We start from the raw sequence: 19,896 nt of genomic DNA, 5'->3' as shown, positions 1-19,896 counted from the left end.
CGGGGATGAGTTCCTGCCCCAAGTGGAGGAGTTCAAGTATCTCGGGGTCTTGTTCGCGAGTGATGGGAGAAGGGAGCTGGAGATCGACAGACGGATTGGGGCTGCGGCTGCAGTAATGCGGACGCTGCACCGGTCAGTCGTGGTGAAGAGGGAGCTGAGTGTAAAAGCGAAGCTCTCAATTTACCGGTCGATCTACGTCCCTACCCTCACCTATGGCCACGAGCTGTGGGTAGTGACCGAAAGAACGAGATCGCGGATACAAGCGGCGGAAATGAGCTTCCTCCGAAGGGTGGCTGGCCTCTCCCTTAGAGATAGGGTGAGAAGTTCGGCCATCCGGGAGGGGCTTAGAGTAGAGCAGCTGCTGCTCCACATCGAAAGGAGCCAGTTGAGGTGGTTCGGGCATCTGGCAAGGATGCCCCCTGGGCGCCTCCTGGGCGAGGTGTTCCAGGCATGTCCCACCGGGAGGAGGCCCCGGGGCAGACCCAGGACACGCTGGAGAGATTATATCTCTCGGCTGGCCTGGGAACGCCTTGGTATTCCCCCGGACAAGCTGGAGGAGGTGGCTGGGGAGAGGGAGGTCTGGACCTCTTTGCTTAGGCTGCTACCCCCGCGACCCGACCTCGGATAAGCGGATGAAGATGGATGGATGGATGGATGGCTATCAAATAAATATCCAAGTACTATTGTTCAAAGTTAGCATTATGTTCATACATGTTACAAATACCTGTAAATCAAATTGAGTTCAGTGACAATTACTGTTTTAATTAATTTATTTATTAATAACATAAAACCTCTACACTAATGCAACACATATAACAATGTAACAAATATATCCAAATAAATTAATTTCTTAATGCATAACTCATTTTGGAACTAATCTTTCTAGAAGTGAAAACAGTCTGTCCATCCTCTCCCTGCTCTCCTCTCCTCAGCCTCTGCATTTTCAGGAGAACGCTGCTAATAAAGTTACACAATTACACAGTACATTCACGTTTATTATTATATTTACAAGATACCACAGTTTTTGTCTTGGTTGGACCATTTTATGTGGTTGTATTTATCCGCGACACCTTAAAGGCTCCGTGTCTGACATAAACCAGTCTGTGGCGCAAAAAAGGTTGGGGACCGCTGCTGTGGGGTAATAGGACAGCATGAGGGTTAATAGGACCGTATTCATATGAATATGATGTGTAAATTGATTTATTCTTGTACCTCCACGCCATAGCGGCCCAATTCTTCACCCCAGTGAAGAGGTGATCGTTTTCTCCTCATTTTAATAAATTAAGTCGTTTGGTCTTTGTTCCCCATAACATGTCACCAATTAAAAAAAAATCTAAATTAGCTGTATGTAAGCGGCAATACATGAAAAACTGCGGGACCCACCATACAAGCTGGTTTACGGTTATTTAAATAAAATTAAAAAAAAAAAAGTCTATGCAGATGCCCAAAGCTTAACAACACGACCGCTATAACAATTTAACTTTTGTACAACCAGATTTTCATATACTTACATTTGAAAGTGTTTTCTGCTCCCGCTTCGACCCCCGTCGTTATCAGAAACAAATCTCCTCTATGACCAGCAATGAATCCTGGGATATGGTAGGACACGAAGGATACATCGGACCCATCCTTAAAATTTGTGGAAAAGTAAGACGCATTTGTCGCCACATTTTGAGTACTCTTTGAATTCGGACAGCCTTCGTCGCGTTGCTGTGACGTCATTGCCTCCAAATATGGCATTTTAAGCATCCTTCCCCTGAATTCGGACACAACCAAAGTAATGAGGCCTGGTAATGAACAAATCATTTATTTCAGGTGTGTTGACCCAGGGTAATATCTAAAACCTGCAGGACACTGGCCCTTGAGGCCTGGAGTTCCCCACCCCTGCTTTAAAGCCTCAGGTTGCTGGTGTGCCTGTTCATGCCTAGTGTATCCACAGCCCCTTTGGACTATTGGGTCACCTGAATAAAGGTTTGTTTACTGTTAATTCATTCTGTACCTGAAACCAACATCGTGACATGAAGCCCATCCTCCCTGCACTAGCTCTGTGTTTATCAAAATCCTGGATCTAATCCTTCCCCCTACCTTTTTCTTTCTTTTCCCAGGTTGACACAAGCATGAAGTTTTATATATTGTATCTGTGTTCACGCTGTGAGGTTTTCTACTTTCAAATAGTAAAAAGAAAAATACAGCCTTCTGGGTCGTTTTGCCCCTCGCACCAAGGACTGCAGCTCAACTCTCAGATGGACCCGATGATTTTTACACTTCCTCGTATGTTAGCTCCAAAGTCGAGCTGACCGTAACTCAAAGAGGTGATGTTTGCATTCACATACACAAACAAATAAATTCAATTTTCATGATGGTTTCGTGTTTTGTCATCAGACGGCATCGCTCTGTAACTGAGAACACTGATGCCTGTTCCTGAGCCTCTCCTGCAGAGGTGACCTGCAGGCGTTTTCCTTGTGTTTTAAAGTGCGAGTGAACGTATTTGTCATGTTCTCCATGTGGGTGCTGCTGTGGCTGCAGTGGTGAACTCTTCAAAATATCCACGCTGCCCAATAACACAGCAAACATCACTAAAAACATGTCATCAGGAAGTAACCCAGTAACTCCAACTACTGCCTGAACACACACTGCAGTTGGAGTGTCTTCAGTATTCAGATGATTACGGTTTTATTCCTGCTCGCGGTTTAGGGGTTGAAGGTTTATTTATTAGAATATGTGTGATTTTTTTTTCCTGTCAGTGTGACAGCTGTGAGGGCAGCACGGCTTTCCTGCTTCAGTGAATAAATAAAAGTAAGATCTATTTGTCCTGGATTTTCCCATTCAGGCAGAGTTAAAACCATCGAGTCCTACCGTGTCTGTGCAGGGTCATCCACAGCAGAACCACCGGGACAACGTGACGAAGTCTCCACCTTCCTCCTCTTCCTCCTCCGCCTTCACCTCTAAAGGTCTCCCTGGAAAAGCAGACGAAGAAGGAAATTTTCAGCATAGTGCATTCCGACTTTTTCATATTCTGAACATGAATCCTGTTTTTCTTGGATGAAAACTCCACATTTTATGATTCATTTGCTCTCTGAACCATTTTCAACTTATTTGCTGTCATTTTTCAGTCCGAGCAACAGAAAAGCATCAGCGGGAACAAAGAGCCTTCCACTTCGCTCTAGAGTGGGTGGAGTGCAACTTGACCTGATGCAGATTTACTGTGTCTCAGTAATTCCTAATTCAACATAACTATGGATAATTTCATGACAAAAAAGGAGCTTCAAATGCTTCTCACCAGTCACATTCAAATGTGTCCTGCAGCCCTGAAACTGACGAGAGACCTGTGAATAAACGAGTGACTGCAGATCACATGTGTTTGCGTGTCAGACAATCACACCCCCGGGGAACCAATCAAACTGCTCCAATGCAGAGAGAAGCTAATGAGAGGACTTGTTGTATCAAAGAGTTTCACTTCAGCAAAGTGAAGCAGCTTTAAAGCAAATTCAAATCTTATCTCAGTTCATTCATTAAGTTTTCCGCAACAATGGCTCAGGACCTATTAAGGGTCACAGAGGGCACAGGAACAAGCCCGACCTATGGAGACCCCATCGACAACACACAGAACAAAAGCATCAGCTGACGTCCACGCCCCAACGGGTCGGAGGTGTTATAGAGGAGTGAGAGTTCATGAGAAGACTGAAGGTAGTTATCCCAACAGGACTGACTTCTATCCTTCAAGGAAATGTTTAAATAAAGCCGACATCAGTGGGTTAAACTGTTTATATTACATATCTTCAGTCAGGTACCCATACTCTAGGCTTGCTCTCTGTGGTATTCTTTGCAGCATAACATTATTCAAAATCAAATTTAATATAATCAAAGAGTCACTTGATTTGCAACTTAATGAAAAACTGTGGAAAGTCTCCAAATTAAAAAAAAGTCCAAAAACACATCTGAATGTGTCCGTTTGGGAGTATTTCAGTCCCACACAGGGATCCAAACTAGTCAGCCACATTCAGGAAGATGTTCCAGGCACAGCGTCAGCACACCTTTGTTTCATGTTTTATTCACCCATCAGCTGGATCCTGCCAATCTATCACACACACACAAACACACACATCCACTGTCAGCCATCTGACACCTCTTATTTTCCTGACGGCTGTGAGGTCGGGACACTTTTATCTCAGCACAGATGAAACCAAAAGGTCGAGCGAGGCTGTCATCTATACTTTATCAGGGTTAACCATCCAGTGATCCAAATCTCAAAGGCCTCTGGGAGGAACAGCGATGTGGAGACCCAGCTCGTCTCTTCCTGATTTAGTCTCTTCCTGCAGTTGAAACGAATGTTTACAGTACTCACACACACACACACACACACACACATCGGGCGGGGGTATCTAATTGACATAACGCTTTCCCTAGCCCCTTACCCTAATCCTAACCATGAAAAATGAATGCCTAACCCTAACCAAACTGTAACCCTGCCACTGAAACCACATTTTGAGTCTCAAAAATGCCTTCAAACCAGGATTTTGATCCCCATAATCGCTGTTGGTAACACACACACACGTACACACACACACATGTATACACACACAGCAGTGCAGGATGCTGAAACCACAGTCACAAAGGTTTTCTACCAAAGTCCTTTCCAGTTATTTTCCACAGACACACACAGTGGGTTTGTGGAGGTTTTGTTTGTCGCCTGTGTATAAATTATAAATAGTAATAAATACCTGCAGCATCACACAGACAGTCTGCTTATTAAAAGCAGGATCTTATAATCTGCTCCTTCCACATATCCAACTCCAGGTTTGCTTGAATCACTGCTAATGAAGTTTCTCTGGATAATTCCTCACTTAATCAATTATTATTAATTATTAAGAAGGCTGATAATTAACTACTCTCATTATTAATATGTATATTAATATGTATTTATTTGTTTATTTTTGTTTACGATCTACCAAAATATCCTACTGCTGTTTTTTTGAATAACTTGAATAACTTTTAATGCACCTGGGCTCAGCAGACAGAGGGCCAAGTGGCAGATGACAGAAAACATGAAATTACAGCGGTTTCAAGGAAGGAAGTGACATCATCTGTGCACTATGTGCTTAACGCAGTGAAGTGAATCTAAAGGTTGTTTTCGGTGTCTCGGACGGTCCCTCATGACTCTGGCTGAGTTGATTTGATTGTATTTTGTTGTCTCTGTTGTCAGGAGACTGTAAAATGCAGAGAAGTGACAGCTGTGCTAAAAACTGAGCAAGAGCATAAACTCGGCTCCTCTTTCATGGTTACTGAGTTATAAGATCACGTAATACTAAACTATGAATCACAGCAAAAATGACCCGAAGACCGAGAAAAGTTGTTCACAGCTTAAAAATTCCGAATGTCTTTAAGTTTCAGAAGAAACCACGGCATCTCCACAACAGCCTTCAGGTTGTTCTCTCAGCTGTTCATTAACCCATTGGACACTTAACGGCTGGGACTGCTGGGATCTTTTTGTGGCTCATATTTATCAAAAACACTTAAGAAAGGTATGGCCCCCAGGTCCTTGTGTTTTCCTACCAACTCCATGATGTTAAGACCAGAGCTGTGTGGGAGCGAGTCCTTGTGTTTCTATTGATACTGCATGTATCTGCCAGTGATTGGTGAATTCCTTGAAGAGGCCAAAGCCGCCCAAGATACACCCACCGCACTCCTATATATGCTTGCCATGACGGCACATGTAGCCAGCATCCTCCTGAACTTCACTCAGGCAGTACTGCCACATCTGCACCGATCCAGGAGGTAGAAGTGAAGAAGGTTAGCATATTTAATGATAATGGCACACACACTTTGTACTGTGTGGTCATTTTGGCGAAGACCAACATGTGGCTAGCAAACCTAGCATGGTCTCTAGAACAGCTTGATGATCAGAAATATATGAAGCCTGCACGGCACTTCATTCACTCTGTGACTGAACTGATTAGGACTTTGGTATTGATATCCATCCCTGTGCGAATCCAGAAAGAGTACGCTGTGAAAAGCCTCGATCACATGGTTGATCCCAGCTACTTCAAAGTTTCCTCGTCTGTCTGTGCACAACCAAAGACAAATTTTTTCTCACGACAAATTTGGCCGTTGATGTTTCCAAAGGTCCAGAATAATGTGGACCTGAGCTGTGCCGAAGCTACACATTCAGTGAATATTCAACGGTTTAACGCAGCAAAGTTTTCTCGTCGTCACCCTGTCTGAGCTTAAACTGCTAAGTCCTCATGCTGAAACAAAGTCACGTCTCTATGTGCGAGGCAGCAGATGGCCTCAGCGGTGTGTTTGAACAACTTTACATGGCAGCTGCACACTTCCTCTGTCTCCGCAGATCAAACCAGTGAATTATTCAACACACTAGGAAGAAATGAAAATTGTACAAGGTAGAGAAAGCAAAAAGATGAGCAGAAACATTTCGGTCTCTGGGAACTTTTAATTAGAATTTTTTTCATCATTTGATGCAAACTTGGCCGTCCTACTACTGGGAACAGTTCCTGCATCATAAATATTTAGAGCAGAGAGAACAGAGCTCGATTTTAATTTCATTGTTCAGCTTTGTTGTGTCCAGTGCTGCAAATTCATGCAGCTCCTGACATTAAAGAAAACTCGCCTCTTTGTCAAGTCATGCGTCTTGTTTTCTCGGTCCTCCTCCTCCCAGCTCCATCTCCGCTGTGGAAATGGGAGTGAATGACAAGAAGAGCGAGGTCAGCGAGCAAGGCGGTAGACATGACCACATAAAGGCGGCGATTCATGTGTCTGCAGCGCTGGATGGCAGCCTGCAAACCCCTGTTTCAAGCCAGGCATTCTGTGGCCCAGAGGTTATTCTGAGGGTTTCACTGCAGAACAACTGAGAAAATCACCTTTCACTGCAGGAAAAGGAGCTCTGACATGACTCGGCAACACAAACCTTCTCTGCCCAACCCCTCTGCACAAGCAGGAACACCTTTGTGACTCACCCTCAAGTTCATTTACATTGAAGGTTAATAACCTGGACATGAGTGAGAAAACAAGCCTGACAGATGTTTTTCATTAAAATCGATTTCTATTAATTACAACCAACTACATTTTACTCAAACTGCTCATGTTTGACACACAAGAATCAAAGAAAACTTTCCGACATCACGCTGAACATTTTCTGTCAGCGTCACCTCATTCTTTGTATTTCTTATCTTGTTGCTGTTTAACTTCTCTTTCTGGTCTAATTAACAAACCAACGGTGTCAACTGCTTCCTGATTGGACCCTACCACAGATGCATTACTGAAGAATTTGCCTTTATGTCATCACTAAATCAGTGCAGTCACTAAAAACACAAAATAAACTGTGTCTTTTACCTGCTGTCGCTGAAGCCTAGAGAGAGGCTCAGCTTCCAAAATCTGCTCGGTTACATGCCGGAAAGGGCTGATGTTTAAATGTAAATATGTGTAAGAGACCAGTCTCCCCACTGCTGCTGCGTCAACTACTGCATTACACACCATCACCAGAAGCTGCATCCTGCAACAACTTTAACAGACCTAATTCAGTAGGGTTGCAGTTCAGTTTTATGTTATAGTAGCTAAGACAGAAAACACCGAACTCTGAGAAAAAATACTTCACCATCATCAGCGTAGATCAACAGCAGGAAACTACACTGCTGAAAGCTTACGGCTGAAGCCCCGCCTCTATGTGTTTTACAGTTTTTAAAGCTGAGCAGAGAGTTACTCTGTATTATGGACACGTGAGTTGAAAATAGAATTGCGCCTCCGGATGGAGAGTGATGGGGATGTCATCGATACTGACGACATTATTGATTCTGATTAAAATCCTGAAAACAGGATAGAAAAGGCTTGAATGTGACTCAGGTGTGCAAAAACTTCACTAGCATGAAATTATCCATCTCTAACTGCCACATAAGCATGCCAGTGGGCAAGCCTTCATCCTTTTAATTAACCTCTTATCCAGTTTAGGGCTGCAGGGGTGCTGTTGTGGGGTATGCAGTCCTTAAAAACACTCCTCTGAGACCCAAACACCTTTCAGACATCATGTAAGACAAAGTCTGGATCTGTGTGAAGACCTTTCTGTAAGTCAGAGAAAGAAGTATGGATTCTCTTATGAAGTAAGAGAAGGTAAACAGGGACAAACTGTTTGACTCTGTAGATGAGTGTATTATATTCTAGAGATGTTAATCTAAGATATTTGTGCTCTTTCTTCTTCTGCGTTGGCGTGGCGCTCAGATTTCTGTGTCGTGCATGTGTAATCAGTCTGTTAAACAGGCGCACTTGTTTTCTATTCTGTCGGCTTTGGGGGTGGAGAACAAAGTCATTCAGGATTAAATCTCCATAGCAGCACTCGTCTCGCTGCAGTATCCCAATATTAACAATTCTTCAAACTTGGTGGAGGTCTGAAGCCCACACAGGAACCTGTCCTTTCAACACTGCAGCCAAGTTCTTGTCACGCACACGGTTGTAAATCTAATTTATTGTGAGAAACTGCTCTAACTGCCCTCCTCAAACATGTGTACAGAAGATCAGCTAGAGCTGCCTGACGCTTGATTTATGGCCCATTGTTGTGTCCGTCTGACCAGCCTGCATGGAGAGGACGACGCACACTGAGACGCACTTAAACGCAGTCCTCCAGCAGAACAAGAGCATGACGCCTCTGAGTGATGACGCTTTGCATATTTTGAACTCCAATTGGCTGAAATTTTAGCCTGAAGCAAAAGGGAAATGACCACAGCAGAGATGACTGTGAAAAGGAAGAGCTGCCGAAAACATCAGCGCTGCCCGCAAGCGCAGATGCAACGCGCTGACCGGAAACAATGCCCTCCAATGTGGAGCCGTTATTTCTGACACAGACGCTCTTTGTCTGCTGTGAAGACGGCAGAGGCGAAGCTAAACGCACCAACAGCAGCACGGACCAGAGGACACACAATTCAGGCTGTGCAACACAAGTGTGACAACAACAGGTGGACGATACCTGTGAAGGAACCACGGGGTGACCAGGGTGACATGTTTAGCAGTTTTTAATCCAGCGATGACATATTTATTTATTTATTTTATTTACAACAAAAATGGGTAGCTCTTAACTCTCAGAATTTACTGCTTCATTTTCTTTGTGTAGTTTCCATCATATTCAACCAATATGCTTCACTCTTTAATAATGGCATTCATAGGATATTCAGAAAACTTGACCTCTGACCTTGAGGTCACTGATATTCAAAATCATCATGAGATTTTTAGTAAACGGACAACAACATGGCGTGTCTGATATTCCCTTTGCTTTTAGCTCCGCTTTGGTCTCTGCTCGCTCCTGGAAGCTGCGCTGTTTGATCAGCTGCACTGCAGTGATGTCTCTCTGCTTTATGCAAACACGTACAGATGCAATGGAAATGTGCCGCAAAACCAAAAATAGGGCCTAAAGCACACTAAATGTTCCAAAGATCTGTCAGCTCGGTGCTGATCCTCAGGGGGCTCCATGCTGGTGACTGATTCTGCTGTTGTATTTTAAGCACAATCACAGCACTTAGTGTGGACAGCTAAAAAAAACCTACGCTGCTCATTCACAGCATGGAGCCCTTTTTTGACATTATGACTGTTGTTAATTACTGGAAGGCATAAAAACATGTTTTTGGAAGTGGAAGAGTTTTAAGATGTCCAAATGAATTTCACACATGATGAGCTCATCTTCATAACTCGGTGTAAACAGCTCATTATGATTTATTAGGCACCAGCATAACATTTTAAATGAAATTAGCCTTCAGTGCCGAATCCGTCTTTGACTCGGTCCACTGACACAAGTACTCATCACAGGGATTTATTTTTTCCTGTTTTTTAATGCATGTGTGCATATAGCAGTTTCTAGGGTTTAAAAAAGGAAGCGACTTAAACCTGTATTCTTTCTCATGACCAGCAGGGGGCGACACCTCTTCCTGCACAAAGAAGTCTGTCGGAAAACAAGCCTCCCAGTCTCACCTGGGACCTCGTTAAACACGTTCCCTGTGACTTTACTGTTCCACTCACTCATTTTCACTTTTATTATATAAATCACAATGCTTAGTTTGTAAAAGTTTGTGCGCCCGTTTCACGACGAAAAGGGGAAACGAGGCGAGCGCCTCTTTCTTATCCTACCAAATGTCACCAGGCTCAGACTCACGGTGCAGGTGGAGAGATCAGATCTTCCCCTTTAGCTTAATTAAAGCACATTCCTCTCTGCTACGCCTGACCGCGAGCTCGTTCTCGCTTATCGCCGCCGTCTGGATTTCATTCTGTTTGAACATAACTTTCATTTTAATATGTACATGTATCAGGGCTCCTCAGTACACCTGGAGGATTGGTAACTTCACCTCACACACAGACACACACTTCCCGTCATCAGAATGTCATTTGACGTCACCTCGCGCCTCCGTTTAAAGGCGGCCTGTTCGGCGCTTCACCTTCTGGGACCCTTGGTGTGTTTTTGGCCGTATCGCCTTCGCAGGTTGCGTAACACCTGGCAGTAAACAAGACCCTAAACAAGACGCTCTTTGATAAAGTCAGAACTCGATAAAGAGGAATCCTCTCCCTGCAGGGGACTGCGGAGGCTCTGAGGACCTGTGAGGATGCATCTTTCATTTCCTCGAACATCACTGATTGGTTCTGGAGTCACCGCCGTCCCATCTTCACAATGAAACACGTTACTAAGGCACAAAGCCTCCACAGCTCCTGTCATGCTATGACACACAAACATGACCCACACCAACAGCATGCTGATGCAGCGGTCACCATGCTCGCCTCTCTGGGTTCAAATCCAGCCCGGGGCCTTTCTGTGGGGTTGGGATACCCACTGACTGTAAATGCCCCTCGGGTCTCTCTGCGTTAGCCCTGCCACAGACTGGTGACCTGTCCAGGTGGACTGGGAGCTGGGATAAGCTGCATGGACAGACAGCATCATCTGAAAAACAAACTACTTCACTGACTGAGCCGGCAAACAGAAACTTTCTACACGGTGCCTCCAGGGTCTTTTGGTGCGTTTTGCTTTCATAACGTGTGCGCTGTCAGACTCACACGCACACCTGCACATATGAAGCACGGGTGCTTATTTCACTCTACAAAAAAAAAAATCCACAAAGTAATCAAAAACTCTTCACAGACTAATCTTTTATAAACTGTGGTAATTTAAAAGCAGTTTTATTAAAGAAAAACAAAGTTTCCGTTTTGGTTCCAGTCACGTTTCTACACTTTTCCATGGGACTCTGTTCACAGTCCGAGATTTTCTGATTCCTAAACAAGATCTTAGTCCAGTTTATAATGATCGATCTAAGAATTGAACTAGTTGAAGTATAATCGAGGTGTTTTAACTGTTTAAGCCAAGGTTTAAACCCGGGACTGTCCCAGCTGTGCTCGCAGAGTTTTTACATGTTTCAAACATCACGTCTTGTTCCTCACAGGACTCAAGTTACGTGCTAGACCTGGAGAGGTCTGATATATTAGGCCTGTGTAGTCTGATCTCAGGGTTTCAGACAAAAGAAAAAAGAAAAGAACCCAGAGGAGTCTGTGCGCTTTCTACACACACTGACCCGCTCCCGCGCGCACTCCGTCTCTATCACCATAAACATGTGCACACATCTGCAGTCAGCAGCATCATGGAAACAGATCTGCTCATTTTCCACAGGAGAACTCAGCTCAAAGAAAAGCACACATGATTTTCCTCATTAACGGCGCGTCCATCAGAGCTGAAGACTCAGCTAACCAGGAGCCTCTCCACGGAGGCTGCTGTGGATCCACTCTGTGGATGTCTCACAACCGGGAGGCAAAAACACAGAAACACTCAAAGTGAGTCTCTGAGAAGCTTTCAGAGCAAACACCAGACAGCAAACCCATCCTACACGAGTCTGCAGCTGAAACAGCCTCATACTTTGTGACTTACATGTTTCACTGGAGCGGCAGCTGGTCCCCCCGCAGGATCATTCTCCCTGTCCGGTGTCCGAGGGAAGGTCTTCTTTCCTCCTCTTTCTTTTCTCCCTTTTTTCCTCTTTCCCTTTTTCTTTCTCTGCTTTCCAGTTTTTTCTCGCGCTGAAAGTTTTCAGACTCCAAATCAGCAAATCCAGAATGCGCCCAGGACGCGCAAAAGTCTCCAAAGTTTAGAGAGTGAGAGGGAGGGCGATGCAGAGAGAGAGGCGGGGAGAGCGAGGGGTGACTCGCTTTCCTGACCCGGACTGCCCGGCGAAGGAGCGCGAAGACGTTTCAGCTGAGGAAAAACACAAGCACGGGCTTTTACTTCAGCTCAGGCTGGAATTTATACGATTAATCTTCCGCCCAAACCATCAAAATAAAAGCTGTCTGACAGAACAAACAGAACAATCAGCTGTCACACTGAGCACGGCCCCACCCGCAGGTCTCACCTGCTGGAGCAGATCCTGGAAAATAAAGTACAGAGGAGACCATCAGGCTTTTATTGTGAAAAACACACTGCGCGCGCGCGTCATCCACAGGTGGTTCACACATGACAACAACATGAGAAAATAAAAATAAGAAATCTGTCTGTTACACAAACAGGTGACCTCTGACCCCTGAGACTCAGCTGATCATCAGTGCCATGGTAACAGGAGCCTCATCCTGCCTGTGAGCTTCAGGGCTGTGTGTGTGTAGATGTTCCCTCAGTGTTGGCTAGCTCAGTTCCATCTATTTCTTTGTTCCTGACAACTTTTAAAGTATTTTAATTCTGCTTGATGTCATTTCCAGCCACGCATCAATTTCAGAGCTGACCGCTCATTTTAAACCAATGTTTCGGTGATGAGGTTAGAGTTTGTGCTCCAAACAGCCAGGCGCATAGTTTTTTTTTTTTTTTGCTCTTGGGTCCATATGAGATCACAGAGGGCGAACTGAGCAAGCAGACGACACAGCGTTCATTTCTGCATTTTCACTTATTCGTTAATGACTTGCAGATAAATGCTGCTCATTACCAGCATGCATTGTGATTACTCGCCCTTCAGTGGTCAGAATGTTCTTGGTCAAGGGAGGACAAGGAGCGCGTGCAGATGAGTGGAAACAAAGAGCTGCACGCTGCATCTCATTTGCCTCTAAATGTCAATGAAGACGAACTTCCTGCCTGATAAGAAGTTCGGGAGCTGCACGGATTTGCATTCTGCTGGAAAAACTCCTGAGGGAGGAGATCCCCGAGGGCCAGGAAACGCGTCTGATGGAGTCGGCGCACAGACATGATGACGCCTGACGCAGCAGCAGGTAACCGCCCTGTCCTGCTCCCAGCTGCATCCTCACTGAACCAAACTGGACCCACATGAGTCAAAGAACTCCATCTGCTCTGCCCACTCTTTCTAAAATGTTCTCTTAAACGTGCTCCGAACTCGAGTTCATACCACAGATTTTTCACACAGTTTGAGTCTCAGTGGTCTTTAGCTCTGGTAAAACGTTTTCATGCTGTAGTTCCTGCTGCACAAGCGTACACTTTACCTGTGTTGGTACTAGACTTTGTTCCAAAGGTCGGCGGAAGCTGAAGGTGTAAAAGGCACAAACACCTGTCAGGCCCAAATTTAAAGCTTTAACAGGATCAACAGGTGAGTTTAAAAAAAAAATGTTCTCAGATATTTCTGCCATGAAGCTGGGAGTCTGGAGGGCGCCTCAGGTGGACATTAGAGGAACTGCAGCACACCCATCTGGCCCTACTGGCTTTACGTTTCAGTCCTGGAGGTCTCACGTCGACAAATATCTACAACAGCGACTCACAGCTTTCAAAGTGGAGCCCTCTTATGAAAACATCAGCTTCGGGCTCACAAACTCATGCTGCCGTTTAATGAAGTAAGAAAGTTTTCTGAGAGCAAAGAGACAGAGAGAAAAAACCGTGAAAAAGGAGCAGGCTTATATAATATTAATAAAAAGGAAACAGTTTGTTCCTGGCAGATCCACCAGAAGAATAAAAGCACTTTTATGACAGAGGACAGAACAAGAAGTACAGTGACTGGAATCGGCATGAAAAGTTAAAAACGAGTCTTTCAGGCTTCAGTCTGTTTGTCTTCCAAATATAGAAGCAGCAATGCTTCAATACAGAGAGATTTAAAAAAGCAGATGAAGACATATGAACAAGGAATGAGGAGGATGCACTGATCACAGGTCTGATTCTTTCCGAATCTTCATAATAATCAACAACATGCTGAAACAATAACGATCTCGGCATTTAAGACTTTTCAGGTTTGAGGAACTTCACCTTCAATTTTTACCATTAAAGAAAAAACTCAGTGACTCAGTGTTTTATCAGAATGATGATTAGTTTGATAGAGAAGTGCATTTATGTCTGATGATTAAAGCGTACTTTCATCTCTCACCCTGTCTCCCCGTCTAAAACAAAACTCACTCTTCTCTTCCAGTGACAATCTTTATTCGTGGAGTAAGTAAAGTAAAACAATCGGTCCTCCAGCTTTAGTGATCTAACATACAGGAGGCCTCTCTAATAAATCTTAGAGGAAGCGGCTAAGGCAGGTTTATGTTGACATAGAGGAACTCTTCCTGTTATAAAGAAGCCGGTGATTCAGGTTCTGGAGCAGCTGTGGGTAAATCAGACCGTTTGAAACAGAAATCAAAACAGCGTCTGCTTAAAGCAGGGGTGGGGAACTCCAGGCCTCAAGGGTCAGTGTCCTGCAGGTTTTAGATATCACCCTGGGTCAACACACCTGAATGAAATTGTTCTCCACCCTTTCCTTTACCTACCAGACCCTTGTACCGCAGGATTAACCTGAGTGTCCCAGTCCTGGACGTTTTTTTTTTGTTTGTTTGTTTTTTTTAACTGGGAGGATCCCAGGCCTGATTTTTGTTGATGTATTATAAATGTTCTTGTTTTATTGTTATTTACTTTATTCTCATTAAATACATATCCATTTGAAATTTCATGTTATGTTCATACATGTTAAAAATACCTGCAAATAAAATGAGTTCAGTGACAATTACTGTTTGTTTTAATCAAATTATTGATAACACAAAAGTTAAACTAATGCAACACATATAACAACATAACGAATATATTCAAATAAATACATTTCTTCATGCATAACTCATTTTGGAACGAATCTTTCAAGAATTGAAAACAGTCTGTCCATCCTTTCCCTGCTCTCTTACGCTCTCCTCTCCTCAGCCTCTCTTTGCTGCCTCATGTCCTTTCTGATGAGGTCTAGCAGCTCATCATCCCTGTGTCTTTTCCTCTTTCTCCTTGTTGTGGGTGGCTGACTCACTTCCTCATCACTTTCGTTTTGGTCACCCACTGCTGAAATTAGGACAGGAGGCCTAATGGAAAGCCTTTGTCCTATCACCTATCACATTCATGAGGACACTCCAGTGCCAAGTACCAACAGTGAGCTTCCCACTGACTCCCTCTCCTGCGCCTGGATACTTGCAATCCTAAAGGCAGAGGAAATCAAAAAAGACAGTAGACAAATAAAAACAACACAACGACTCTTAGTAATTGCACATTTATTAATGTGCGTTCTTAAGAATTATCTTCTTGATAACACGCATACATACTTTGTATTTTTCTTTAAGATTTCCCATTTCTTTCTGGCCTGCAAAGGGGTGACTTTCCCCTGCAGGTCCAGCTTCTCCAGAACTGCCCTGATCACACTCAAAAAATAAGAGAAGACAAAAAACCATGGCAACTATGTTAATCTGTAAATCCAAAAGTTTTCACAGCAGAACACAAGAGCTGTGAAATCTGGACATCACAGGTTCTGTACAGCATGAGGGTTAATAAAACTACTCATATGAATATGATGTGTAAATTGATTTATTCATGTACCTCCAATGCCACAGTGGCCAAATTCTTCACCCCAGTGAAGAGGTGATGATTTTCTCCTCTCATTTTAATAAACTGAGCCATTTGGTCTTTGTTCCCTAAAACTCATCACCAAAAGGTTAATTTGAAAAAATAAAATAAATAAAATAAATAAAAATTAGCTGTATGTAAGTGGCAATACATGAAAAACTGCAGGACCCACCATACAAGCTAGTTTACGCGCAATTTTTACGAAGATTATTTTAATTACACAATAACCATAAGCAAATGCCAAAGCCTAACAACACAACTGCTACTAAAATGTAACTTTTGTACCACCAGACTTTCTTATACTTACATTGAAAAGCGCATTCCTCTCCCGCATTAACTCCCGCTTCGACAGCAATTGTTATGAGAAAAATTCTCCTGTATGACCCGCAATGAATCCTGGGATATGGCTGGCCACAAAGGATACACCTGACCCATCTTTCAAATCTGGGGAAATGAAAGATGCATTTGTTGCCACATTTGGAGGACTCCTCAAATTTGGACAGCCTTCGTCGCATCGCTGTGATGTAAATGCCTACAAATGCGGCCATCGAAGCATGCTACCTCTGAATGGAGACAACAGTTGAGGAGGTAATTTAGCCATTTAAATCAGCTGTGTTGGATCAAGGACACCAGCCCTTGAGTTCCTCACCCCTGGCTTAAAGATGTATTCTCCCATTTGTCCACCAAGGCATCCTCCCTGCGCCAACTCTGTGGCTCTAAAAGTTTTCACTTCTAATTTCCAGAGAAAAGGTTGTGGAGACATGAACATTTAACTGTGACAGGTTAAGCTGGACATAACTCAGAGATTAGTATAGGTAGACATGCTGAAGTTTTGACGATAAGCTGGGACGCCTCACCTCTGACCGTCCCCGGCTGGTTCCTTTGGACTCTGCAGAAAACATCGTTGTGAAGCAAAGTGAAACCATGTGTGGCCACATGACACAGGAAACCCATCCATAACAGCCTCAGCGAGTCCTCAGGAGGATTTCTCAGAAAGGAGAGACTGACCAGAATCAAACACTGGTTCAGTCTTCAGGACGAACCCTTCTCAGCAGTTGTGGCTTTGCAACACGATCTGCTTTACCACAGATGCTCTATGTCAAATTAAATTGTGTTGGGCACCGCTTTAACCCAGACGTCTCAAACTTGAATGTGTCTGCTTCATCACAGGAAGCTACTTTCCTTAGTGCTGCAGTCACAGTTGAGAAAGTGGCTGCTGACTGCTACAGGCCCTGAATCATTTTACCTGAGCACGGACGAACTCGTAGTCTTGTAGCCGCTAAAGATCTCCAACCACTCAGTTTTTGTCGTCTTGGTGTGTCACTGTAGCAACAAGATGGAGTCAGTATTGGTAATTCTATGAAATCTGCCTACAATAATAGTTAACCATGACAAATCAGCAGACATCACAGGTCCTCTACACAGTGACATCGTTTTTTTACCTGCAAAATGGAAAAATGAAAGTATCACCAGAACCCAACCAGCTGCAGCGCTTCCGACAATCCAGTCCTGTAGGAAGACGTGTTGAGGACGAGTTGGACTCATCGATGCAGAATCATTTTCATTACTATCTGCCTGCATCTATAAATGAGCTGAGAGTGACATCATCAGTCCCACCAGGAGACCTGTCTGATCAGCACAGGATTGAAAATGAGTAGAGTGTTGCTACTAATATGAAAAAAATCAAAGCAATCATCTTCCTACTTGCAGGAAGTTGTGGTCTTATTTTTACTCTGCTGTTACCGAGCCGTGAATTATTCCTCATTTTCTTCGCTGTAGATTTGTGGTCAATATTTAGACGTGTCCTCGAACCTGTGAGCGGACATGAACCTGTGGTTGGTCTGCAGCCCTTTGGAGCGGGTGTTTGGAGTCGTTATTCAGTCACCGGCAGCAGATTAAAAGACCTACGCTGTTGAGTTGTGTTGCTGCTCTTTGTGATGGTTAGCTAAATGAGACTAATAGTAGAAGAAGCCGAGAGCTGCTGCCTCCTTTTGAAGAAATGGGTCCTCCCCGAGGGGCGGCTCAGAGACGACCACAGAGCACCGTCTGCAGGCTTCGAGGGTTTTCCTTCAGTGTTGGAGGATCTTTACAGCGCTGAGCTAATAGCAGGCTCCATCTGGTCCTACTATAAAGATGCAGATTTCATTAACATGGAGCTCATTCTGCTGCACGTCTGTTGGGCTTGAGCTACACATGCTTTCATTTCCAACACAGTGACATCAGTTATGAATAAAACACAAACAGGAAGAATCAACACTGCTGCGCATTTCCAACATTTTATTCAAATTGCTGTAAATCACTGATTCTGACAGAAGCTTCGTGCAACTCTGAAAACCTTCAAACAAACCAAGAATGATTAACATTAAATAAAGAGAAAAGAACTAAAGCTGAAACAACAACTGCCACCCCCCATCTCCACCAGCACACACACAGTGATATGTCAACATGAAACAAGCTTTCAGGAGATAATCCTCCGCCTCCTCGGCCACACGACGAGTCAGAAGGCCGACAGCCACGCTGCCCCAAGGCCTCGCCGCCTCCATTTATTCTGCATCACTGAATATCAGGACAGCGTCCGTTTGACAGTGACACAAATGAGACAGTTTTCTGTTACAGAAGAGCAAAACGCCAACAGCCAAAACAATCACAGCGAGCAGTCGCAGACATCCCGACAGCAGTGATTCAGACACAGACACTTTTTCCTTTCTGATATCGTAGAAGAAGAGAACCTGAAGCAGGGAGCTGAAGGCCGTCTGAAAACGAGCATAGCTCGTTCAGCGTCTGTCGCGTGTCATCTCACACTCTTGGCATTCTGAGGAATACTCTTATTAGTTTTATTGTGTGATGGGAAGATTGACATTTAGGTTGTTTTTTTTATATACTTGTGTGAAGTTCGAAGCTGCACTTAGAAGATGAGCTGATCGAGTCCGAGATCACTCAGCGCCCTCCGTCGCAGTTAGAAAAGACGTGACATGGACTCACTCGTGAAATCTCTGAAGATTTTGGGTAATTTTGCAGGAAAAATGGCAACAAAAAATACCCCCAATTACTTAAATCTAGCCGCCAATTAATTTAGTTTGGCCCCTGAAACTCTTACAGTTGTTATTTGTCATTAATGCTGTGTCAGCAGAAAAAAGGTTGAATGTTGTGACCTTAAAGTTACTTCGAGCTTCGAGTTGAACATTTTTTTTCTCACCATATACACAGAACACAAACAGAGCCTGCTGCACTCAAACCAAATATTTCCGCTGTTTTTGTTGTGTCGATCTGCGAGTTCCTAAATCGTCGTTCTGCCTGTGACACAGTTTAGTGTCAGGAAAGCAGAACATTTTCATTTTCTTGTTTATTTCTCTTTAAAGTTTGAACAGAATGATTTCAGACTTATTTTGTACTTTTTGTAAAAAGTGATGTTTCAGAGATTTGCTTTCCATGGTAACGGTTTACCGATGCGTACGCGGCGAGCTCCGTGATGTTAAATGGCAGCCCGAGGACCTTCTGCTGTCTTCTCAGACCAATGATGAAGCTGTGATGTGCGTCAGTCGTCAGAGTCGCCGTGTTCTGCCGTCGGACTGTTGTCCTGTCAATCAGTGCGACTCGCAGCCACACACAGGCAGCTATTGTTGAACGCTGATTTCCATTGTGTCCTCGTCTGATGGCGAGCTCAACGGCCCTCTTCAGTGTGTGTGTGTGTGTGTGTGAGAGAGTGAGCTGCATCCTCAGCTCGCTGTTGGGCCGGATCAGTGACGGATAGAGTGGCGCTGCTGGAGTGAAAGGGGGGGGGGGAGAGAAAAGAAGGGATGGAGGAGTGGGCCGGCAGGAGGACAAGGGCCTCATTCTTTGCCGGTGGTGAGGAGTTTCAGGGCTTTCTGGAGGTTCTGGATGGCCGTGCCCACGTCCTCGTACTGCAGGGCGCTGCCGGCGTACTTGCAGTATTTCTGGGCTTTGGTGAAGTCTTCCGGGGAGAGTTGGATGCCGCCTGGAGGGAGGGAGAGCGGAATGACAGGAGGATAAAGGATGGAGGGGGGCAGAGAGAAGGAAACTAGTGAGATCAGATATAATGTACAACAACTACAAAGCAATCAGAGCAGCTCTGAGGGCCG

The 19,896-nt window shown here is 44.3% G+C and overlaps 2 protein-coding genes across 9 annotated transcripts in view; both read right to left on the bottom strand.

The window, feature by feature from the left end:
* adgrg6 (adhesion G protein-coupled receptor G6) overlaps positions 1-12,357 on the bottom strand; it is a 142,599-nt gene extending 130,242 nt beyond the window's left edge. For 3 of the 4 annotated variants that reach the window (XM_082506831.1, XM_082506830.1, XM_082506829.1), the window contains exons 1-2: positions 11,897-12,217; positions 2,857-2,957 (exon numbers count right to left, since the gene is read on the bottom strand). In XM_082506831.1, the coding sequence (XP_082362957.1) occupies positions 2,857-2,957; positions 11,897-11,898 (103 nt within the window). In that variant the 5' untranslated portion in view covers positions 11,899-12,217. Of the gene's footprint in view, positions 1-2,856; positions 2,958-11,896 lie in introns of all 4 variants that reach the window. The other variant, XM_082506828.1, reaches the window with a different exon arrangement.
* A 5,701-nt stretch (positions 12,358-18,058) lies between these two features.
* The window catches only part of vta1 (vesicle (multivesicular body) trafficking 1), a 60,325-nt gene continuing 58,487 nt past the window's right edge, over positions 18,059-19,896 (bottom strand). For all 5 annotated transcript variants that reach the window (XM_082507064.1, XM_082507065.1, XM_082507067.1 and 2 more), the window contains one exon: positions 18,059-19,772. In XM_082507064.1, coding sequence (XP_082363190.1) covers positions 19,627-19,772 — 146 coding nt within the window. In that variant the 3' untranslated portion in view covers positions 18,059-19,626. The remainder of the gene's footprint in view (positions 19,773-19,896) is intronic.

This window comes from Aulonocara stuartgranti (genome assembly GCF_965226115.1).
Source record: "Aulonocara stuartgranti genome assembly, chromosome: 15".
NCBI lineage: Eukaryota > Metazoa > Chordata > Actinopteri > Cichliformes > Cichlidae > Aulonocara > Aulonocara stuartgranti.
This window is presented reverse-complemented; position numbering and strand designations above follow the sequence as displayed.